The 9,703-nt window shown below is 36.9% G+C and overlaps 1 protein-coding gene and 1 non-coding gene across 2 annotated transcripts in view; both read left to right on the top strand.

The window, feature by feature from the left end:
* Positions 1 to 222: 222 nt before the first annotated feature.
* Positions 223 to 9,703, top strand: part of ATF7IP2 (activating transcription factor 7 interacting protein 2) — a 31,719-nt gene continuing 22,238 nt past the window's right edge. Inside the window, 3 exon segments of the mRNA XM_003804095.1 lie at positions 223 to 1,075; positions 2,706 to 2,830; positions 6,949 to 7,083. Coding sequence (XP_003804143.1) covers positions 223 to 1,075; positions 2,706 to 2,830; positions 6,949 to 7,083 — 1,113 coding nt within the window.
* On the top strand, positions 6,264 to 6,370 carry LOC111721834. The gene has a single exon (XR_002770844.1). It is a non-coding gene; the product is annotated as a U6 spliceosomal RNA (small nuclear RNA).

Genomic DNA, 9,703 nt, shown 5'->3' with positions numbered 1-9,703 from the left:
AAAAAAAAAAAAAAAATTGAATTTATGTAATTTAGGTTTATAGAAAAAATTGGAAATATTTTTATGTTTTCAGTGACATGAAAATGGATATAATTTCTAATAAAGTGATTATCTACATCTGAAGAGATAGTGTCAACATCATGTTAATATTGTATATAAATAACTTTAATTCACTAGGGAATTGGATTTAAATATGATATCTTTAATTCCAGGATATGAGAGATGGCAAGTCCAGATAAAAGTAAATGGACGATATTAAAAGCCAAGAAAACAATGCCTACAAGTTGCCGGAAGCAAACAGAGATTCTGAATAAGTCGAAGAACATTGAAGCACTGAAAATAACAGCAATTGGGAGTAATGTTCCTGGGAATAATGTTCTAAGTAGTAATCAGAATTTAAGTACTGGTGTCATAACTAGCAAATGTATACGTTCTGAAGACGTTGCTTCCTCACTGGACTCTACCAGAAATTCGGTATTCTTACAGAGCAGTGAAGTATTCCCTCAGAATTTAATTAAACCATTAGAAGAAATTGTTAACTCAGAAACAGGAATGGAATATGTTTATGAACAAGATGCATGTCCACATCAAAAGCCAAGTAAAGCAACAGATTCTCCCAACAAACTCTTTATACAAGAGGCAAAATTTTCAGGAAACACTTTTGAAAACCAGTCTGGATATCAGGCAGCTGTAACAAGATCCTTTTTTGAACTAGAAGAGGCTCTAAAATCTATTTGCTCTCAACCCAGTGTACTAAGTGATGTAATTCAAATACCGAAGTCTACAGTAACCAATACTTTGGATGATAAGAGAATGGACAAGATGGCTTCCCACTTAGAAACAAATTTCAACCCAAAGTCACATGATAAAAGGCAAAATTACAATATTTTAAGTTCAGACTCAAATTTTGTGCCTGTTGAGAAAATACCTCTCTTGGTGAATTCAGTCAACTCCATCTGTGCTGCTGAGGTTTTAAAAACTGAAATATCTAGTCGGACCTGTCATTCCAGCATTTCAAATTGTGAAAGTAAAGAGGCGACGTGGCAGTTATCACTTGATGCTGATAGTAATCACAGTAAGTGTTAGGCATCTTTTGGAGAAATTAAAATAGTCATTTTCTCTGGGGGGATTTTAAAGCTTCAGATATACAAATAGGCAGGAAAAAGGTAAATGATGACAACATTTCTGAACCATTGTGGTGAGGAGGGGGAAAGGTATCCACCAAATCAAAAGGTAAGTTAATTCTGGTAAAGAAGGAATCAATCACTTTCTATTAAAAGCACAAAAAGATCAAAAGGTAGCTTATACATGTAGCAATTGTTTGGTCCATTTCACCTACATTTCTTTCTTTCTTTCTTTCTTTTTTTTTAATTGAGACAGAGATTCACTGTGTTGCCCTTAGTAGAGTGCTGTGGTATCAAAGCTCACAGCAACCTTTGAACTCTTAGGCTTAACTGCAGCATCCAATACCTTGGCTCGGTGATTCTCAGCATCTTAGCCTCTTAAACTATTGAGATTACAGGTGTGAACCACCATGCCTGGCCAATCATCTGCTGAGTATAAAAAATGACAAATAATAATATGGATACATATACATATGTGTATGTAGGGAGAAAAATAGAAACAAACAAAATGACAAATGAAGTTTGGGATTGTAACATTGTTAAAATAGTAAAACTACATTTCATTAGAAGTAGTGTATTTTAGTTAAGTAAATCGAAAAAAACTGATTTCATAAGATAAATTTTGTATTATGTAGGGTATGGAGCAATCATTTAACAAGATGAGCTAAAAATTGCTTACAATAATAGGATCACCTATTAAAATTATGTACGACTGCTTAAGTAACTGCTTATAAAAGTAATGTACAACTTATAAGAAGGGAATTTTTTGTGAGGGAGGGACAGAGTCTCACTTTCTTGCCCTTAGTAGAGTGCTGTGGTGTCACAGCTCACAGCAAGCTCTAACTCTTGGGCTTAAGCAATTCTCTTGCCTTAGCCTCCCAAGTAGCTGAGACTGCAGGTGCCCACCACAATGCCCAGCTATTTTTTTTTTATTTGTTTGTTTGTTTAGCAGACTTGGACCAGGTTCAAATCCAGCAGCCCTGGAACATGTGACCTGCGCCCTAACCACTGAGCTACAGGCACCACCTATAACAAGGGATTAAATCCTATAATTTTGTTATGTTTTTATTGGGGTGCGTGTATTAAATAAGTTTGAAGGAGCAGGACATCTAGACTAGAACTCTACCTTAATTTTTCCTTAAAGGAATCGTTTTGGGGAATGTTTATATGCCATTGTATATTCTTTTTTTTTTTTTTTTTTTTTGAGACAGAGCCTCAAGCTGTCCCCCTGGGTAGAGTGGTGTGGCATCACAGCTCATAGCAAACTCCAACTCCTGGGCTCAAGCGAGTCTCCTGCCTCAGCCTCCCAAATAGCTGGGATCACAGGCGCCCACAATGCCCAGCTATTTTTTGGTTGCAGCTGTAATTGTTGTTTGGCGGCCCTGGGCTGGATTCGAACCCACCACCTTAGGTATATGTGGCTGGCGCCTTAGCCCCTTGAGCTACAGGCGCTGAGCCAGCCATTACATATTCTAAAAAATGCTGCCATTATCACTTCTTAGTTTTCTCATATGCTTAGAGAGTCTCTAAATGAGAAATTCCCCTTTTCACCCTTATCTCTGATCTTTCCGTTTCCCCAAGGCCATTATCAAAAGAAGAGGATATTTTCAGAAAACAAAGAAAATGTTAAACACATGAAAACTTCAGAGCAAATTAATGAAAATATTTGTGTAGCTCTGGAAAGGCAAACAGCATTGCTGGAACAGGTAAAATATTGGGGCTTAAATATGTGCTTCAAAAATTTATTTTGACTAGTAAAAAAATGGTAAAAATTAATTGATCTCCACAAATACATACTATAGATGACTTTCATTTGATGTAAAGCTGGTATGACAAATTAGGGAAAGATAATTGTTTAAATTACCAAAATATCTCTAGTTTCTTGAACATGATCTCATACAAAGTAACTTAGAGAATCAGCTGGAGGTAGAGTCCTGTTTGAGAAATGAGCTTTTAGTCAATATTATTCTCAGGTATCTCTGAGTCAGATACTGCGTGACTTCCTTCTTTGGTTTTGCTCAACAACTTGATCTCTTCTGTACTAGGCATGGAGTTCTTTGATCTGGAGGTATATCTGTTTGTGCACCTCTTCACAGTTGACTACTACTTTTAGATTTAGAAAACCCAGCAGTCCATTGTAGAGTCTTGCTGCATTCAAATTTACTTGCCCTAATTTCTGTACTTACACAGATAAGGTATATTATCTGACTTTTTGCTTTATAGCATCACTAAATGTAATTCTTACTTTCATTTTCACCTCATCTCATTGTTTCCATATATGTCTGATCAATTCTGAGTTGAAGTGTAATGAACTTAAAGAATGACTGTGATTAGGATCTGTTTTGATAATCATGTTTCATTATCACTACCAACCACTACAATGCCACTATTAAAAGTCATTTATGTGGTAGGTAAATGTCTCAGCTGTAATGGACCAAAATTTCTTGGTTCAAACTATCCTGCAGACTGTTTCAGAAACAAAAATCTAATGTTTTCTAAAATAGACTATGATAGTTACATACTCGCATATCCTATGAATGTGTGTAAAACAAATTCTTTTTGAAAGATTCATGCAGAACTTAAAAGGTGAGTCAATAGGTTTTTCCTTTCTCTCTCTTGTTTTTTCCCACAAAACCAAAGGAGACATAATAAATACTATGTAAATGTTCTGTTGGCAGGGAAGGGGTGGTAGTATTTTGGTAAGTATGGATCTAGCTTAAGGACCATGTTATCCAAGAAAAAGGTTATGGATTCTAGCTGTGTCTTGTTCCTACTAATTAGTAGCTGCATCTGAAATAAGTTCTGATATGGACCTGTTATCTCTAAATAGCTAGGTTTTCCTCACTTGTTTCTGTCTAAACAATTCTCTCTATAAACTACATCTGTATATTTACCTTCTTTGAATAGCAGTGAGATAGGATCTCCCATTCTGAAATTGTTCTTCCCTCCTGAGAGTCTTAGAGCTATTATCTCTTACCTTTTGAGGTATCATTAGGATCTTGGGGTGAATCCCAGTTAAATTACTGAAGTGAAAAGATTATTCATTCCTCTAATGTACAAGTTATTCACCCTACCCACTGTCTTACAAAGTTGGGACAGATAAGGGGATTTGTGAGTTTGTATCTCCTCCAAATTTTTGTCCAGTTTGGTTGCCATCTGCAAATTGAAATGAGGATGTCTATCTGACTCTACAATGCTGGGCACGGTACCATTGGAAAAACACATTCATGATGTATTTAATGGAAGTTATTGTGTCTTCCTTTTTCTTTCTTTCTTTCTTTCTGTCTTATTTTTTGTTTTATTGAGACAAAGTCTCACTTGGTGCCTCTGGTAGTATGCCATAGCGTCATAGCTCACAGTAACCTCAAACTCTTGGGCTTAAGCAATTCTCTTGCCTCAGCCCCCCAAGTAGCTGGGACTACAGGCACCTGCCACAAGGCCTGGCTATATTTTTTCTTGTTTTAGCAGGCCCAGGCTGGGTTCGAACCCATTAGCCCTGGGGCATGTGGCCAGCACCCTAACCACTAAGATTTGGGCCCCAGTCTTCACTCACCCTTTTTTTGGAGACAGACTCACTCTGTCACCCAGAGTTGAGTTCTGTGGCATCATCATAGTTCACAGCAACCTCAAACTCTTAGGTTCAAGCCATCCTCTTGCTTTAGTTATCAAGTAGCTAGGACTACAGGTGCCCACCACAACACTATAGTTTTTCTATTTTTAGTAGAGATGGGTTCTGTTCTTTCTTAGACTGGTCTCAAATTCCTGAGCTTAAGCAATCAGCTTGTCTCAGTGTCCCAGAATGCTAAGATTACAGGCATGAGCCACCGTGCCTGGTCTTTGTCTTTCTTCTGTATAAGGAGTCTTAACACTAAGTGGGAAATAGTACCTTCTATACAAGAGGAATCACCCCTTGGTGGATACTTACCCAGAATAATTAAGTTTAAGGATCTGCCTCTATCTGAATCACCAGAAGTATTTATTTAAATTGTGGTTTCTTGAGCTAATCATTTAAGACTGTTGTCTTAGGCTACTGTTTTCTCAGATATACCTGATAAGAATCATTTATAGTCCCTGTTAATTATACAACTTTCTAGGCCTCTTTCCTGAAGATTGATTAGTAGGTCCAGAATGGGATCTAGGAATTTGTGATTTTAAAAGTATCCCATGTGGTTCATCCTCACTAGGGAAGTTTAAGAAGCACTGTACTAAACAGCGTCTCCATGTTTAAGATACGTAGACATGTTTCTCCAAGATTCATGTGGGTACGACTTCACATATTAACCCAAGCCAGTGAACTGAGAAGCATATAATGATCCATAAAACCCACACATGGGTAATAGGTAATGGCTGTAGGTAAAAATAGTGTTTCTGACTGTTTATTTACAAAATATATCATGAGCACTTATTTTCTTGACCAGATACTTAAAAGTTGTGAAAGTTAATAATGACAATCATGTCTAATTATGTTGTGAAACCATGGAAAAAATGTTAGTGAAGCAGTACAGAAGAGGTCGAGTAGACAACTTTGAGAAATAAGAAACAAGAAGGAAAAACCTTGGGAAAAATCAAATAAAATTAAAGAATACATAATTAGGTGATATGATTATAAAAGAGTTTTAACATAGGAGCTATGTGTTCCAATTTTGAGCACCTTGAACAAGATAATGGGGGAAGATATAAATATTACTATTAAATACCTAAAATGTATTTATGACAGGTGTCATTATTTCAGTATGTATTCTGTTGTGAAAGTTGCTTATGGGAGAATATGCACTTCAAGGAAAACTACAGTGAATGTTTCTGAATGTATAGCCTGGCAGAGCTATTAATATCAGTGGGCATTGAGATTGGTTATTCTCCCCCAAAATGGGCCAGTCTGTTTTGAATAAAACAGCCAGATAACAAAACACATTCATATTTCATATGATAGCTACTACAGTCTGTTAGAATACCATGGATTATGCCAGATAGTGTCCCTGGCATCTTTCAGTTTTAGCAAATAAGAAAGCCACCCTTTAAAAACATTATGCAACTAATGGTGATTATCTTGTATATTTATTTCCCCTCATATCAATTCAGTTTTTTTTTTATGGAGCTATTTTTACATATTACTCTACTCTTATAAAAAATCCTTAGAGAGTGCTTGCTTCAGCAGCACATATACTAAAATTGGAACGATACAGAGAAGATTAGCATTGCCTCTGGACAAGGATGACACGCAAGTTCATGAAGCATTCCATATTTTATAAATGTTTGTGAATTGCAGCACCAAAAAAAAAAATTCTTAGAGATCACTTGTTGAACAGACATTTATTGTATTATCTAACCATTTCTGGGCAAAGAAAGTGAAGCTTAGAAATGGTGTAACTTCTGAAAGGTCATAGCTTGTTAATGGTAAGGTCAAGGCTCAAAGTTGTATAATTTGTTCTGTATCTATTGCAGACAGACCAATGAACCATTTTCATCAGGCTCTGTTTTTCAGATAAGTAGAGTTCCTTTTTGCAGAATAGTAACTTTCACTTAAGATATTAAAAAATATAAATGGGATATAGTCTTTAAATTATTCCTATAATGTTTATTATGGAATTCAGCTGGCACTGTAGGAAAATAAAATTTTCACTACGTGAATAAATTTGATTTCTAACATGTCCACCAACCAATATTTAAATATTGGATATGTTCTGTTGAGTTTAATATTCAAGTTTTATAAAACTTATGGGTATAGCAATATAAATATAAACATATAAATACAAATAAAATATGTCTTATTGGTTATAGTAAATTTGAAACATGGGGTGTTTTGTTTTTTATTTTAAAATTCTAGGTCAGACATTTGATTCGACAGGAGATCGGTAGTATAAATTACAAACTATTTGATAATAAACTGAAAGAATTGAAGGAACGCATTGGGAAGACACTGTGCATGAATAAACATGAAGCAATAGCTGATGAACTCTTTGTAAGTTTCTAATTTCATTTGATTTTTTTTTTGAGTCCTTTTAAAAAATAAAATTTGGTGGTATCTTTCATATTAGGAAAGGAAAACATGCAAGGAAAACCCAAATCCAATTCCTGGCCATGAGCCTAACATAAAACTATACCGTAGACAATAGAGTTTAATATTTCTTAACAATATTTGCTTTTGAGAAATACTTGTATAACTGTTAGGCATTCTGTGTCAGTTGGAAGACTTAATCCATAGGCAACTTCTCTTTAATCTAAGTATATCCTTTATTAGACTTCACACAATCTGTTTCAAGCATTTTTGGATTTTTTTGTTTTGTTTTACTCTTCTTGCTGATGGGCATTTGTACCAACATTAATTTTTTTTTCCTTGAGACAGAGCCTCAAGCTATCGCCCTGAGGTAGTGAGTGCCATGGCATCACAGCTTACAGCAACCTCCAACTCCTGGGCTCAAGTGAGTCTCCTGCCTCAGCCTCCCAAGTAGCTGGGACACAGGTGCCTGCCACAATGCCTGGCTATTTTTTGGTTCCAGCCATCATTGTTGTTTGGCGGGCCCAGGCTGGATTCGAACCTGCCACCTTAGTTGTATGTGCCTGGTGCCTTAGCCACTTGAGCCACAGGCACTGAGCCCCAACATTAATTTTTATTTATTTATTTTGCAGTGTCTGGCTGGGGCTGGGTTTTGTTGTGCCCCTTATGACCTGAAAAGATAGACGTGGACTCCACTTAAGTGCAAATCAATTGGAGGTTTATTGAAGCTGCACAGGAGACTGCTGCTCTGAGACAGTCTGTCCCAGTAGAGGGCAGGTTGCCTTATATAATTTTTGAGTAAGCAAACTACAGAAGCAAAGCATGGCTGGTTAGTTCAGGGCAGGGGGGTTACAGCTTGGGGTTACAATCTGGGTAAATTCCCACCATTGTTCACCTGAACTTGGGACTCTTTGTGCTTCCTTATTTCGCCTCAGAGGGGGAAGGAGGAGGAGGGAGTCAATGCTGGGAACTTGTCCCGTTCCTAGGGTTGACTTGGGGGAGGGAGGAGGAGGGAGGTGGGCCCATTCCTGGAGTCAACTCTGGGGAGAGGGAGTAAGAGGGAGGAGGGCTGAGAACTTGCCCATTTCATTCCCCACTGGTCTTTTCAGGGAATCAAATCCTTGATTCACCTGAATCACTAGGGTTGGTAGTGGGTAAGAGGAGGAGGAGGAGTTTTGTTCCTGCAGCTTTTTTAACCTGCTGGGGCTGTGAGTCAGAAACATCACCTCTAGCTTGATTTTTTTTTTTCTGGGTCCTACTTAAAGGTGTGTAAGTTTTTCAGTTTTAGGAAGGAAGGTTACTAAAGTTAGCCAGGAAAGGCTATGTGTTGTCTAGTTTTAAGACTGTCTGGCAGAGAGCACCCCTGCGTCTCAAGGGGCACTCACACTTAGTCTTTTTTTCGGGCAGTATGTGGCAGGGGGCTGCCCTATGGCAGGGTAGTTGCAGGAGAAGTCCCTGTCAAAGTCCCTCTCCCTGCAGGTCCTTTTATGGAGGCAGGCCTAGGAGTCACAGGCTCTTGGGGGTCGCTCAGGTCGTCCTGGTATGGGGATAGTTGGTGGGGGCTGGCCTGAAGGTTGTAGTGGGTTGATATTTGAGTTCTCTTGATTTTTTAGAGAAAGAAAGAATGTACAGATGTAAAAGATTAAATAGAACATGGTTAAATATTTCAGTGGTTTTTGACAAAGGCCTCTTTGAACAATATCAGTGGTAAGGCTCGTATTTAATTAAGCTTTGCTTTCTGGCAGAGTTTACTAATTTCTGCTTTTATGGTTCTGTTTATGTATTTTACTTTGTAATATTTAATGCTGCACAAATTTTTAACAGGTGGTCTTTGTTGAGTTTTATACTCTTTGGTCAGTTTTTTAGTTCTATTTAATAAATTAGTTTAGTATAGGTGGGCTATAGTTTTCTTTTACTTGGACTATTTTTCTCTGATTTTTTCTTTCACGACAGCAGTTGCTAAAATAAACAGTACCTTCATTATACTGGGTTTGATTATTTGCATAGAGTACAGTAAGAATAATTAATTATTAGTCAGTTAGGCCTTTCTTTAAAATCGGCTTTGCTGGACTCTTTTATAAGGAATCTCAGTTGGACTTGAAGCCTTTCACGAGCCCAGGTTTTATCTGTGCCATTAGATACCTGTATGCATTGGGTAAATTCCTCTTTTTCTTGAAGTTCCCAAGCACATTTCAATTCCCAGACCTGTAAGGAAGTTACCTTCATTACTTACCACAGATCAGGAAATGTTACTGATGGGTATCTGGCCTGTTTTCCAAAGGGCTTTTTATTGGCTTTATAAAGTCAACCTTAATTCCTTAATGTAGTCTGGACATCTCTGGAAATGTTATTCCAGCCAAAGCCTTGGTATAATAACCAGTGCCTTTATCATGTCTTATAGAACAAAACAGATTCTTATTGAATTTATACAAATAAATGTATTGTTAGAAATTAAGAATACTTATGAATAGCTTGTAAATTCAGGAGAAATTAAGGAGAGAGGAAAAAATACACATTTAAGTATATACATTGCTTGAAAAGTTACAAATAGTTTAAAAGACAGAATTTTTTTTTTTTTTTTTTT

Source organism: Otolemur garnettii, unplaced genomic scaffold, assembly GCF_000181295.1.
Source record: "Otolemur garnettii isolate 467f Iridium unplaced genomic scaffold, OtoGar3 scaffold00189, whole genome shotgun sequence".
Classification (NCBI taxonomy): domain Eukaryota; kingdom Metazoa; phylum Chordata; class Mammalia; order Primates; family Galagidae; genus Otolemur; species Otolemur garnettii.
Note: the sequence above shows the minus strand (reverse complement) of the source record. Positions and strands in the feature narration are given on the sequence as shown.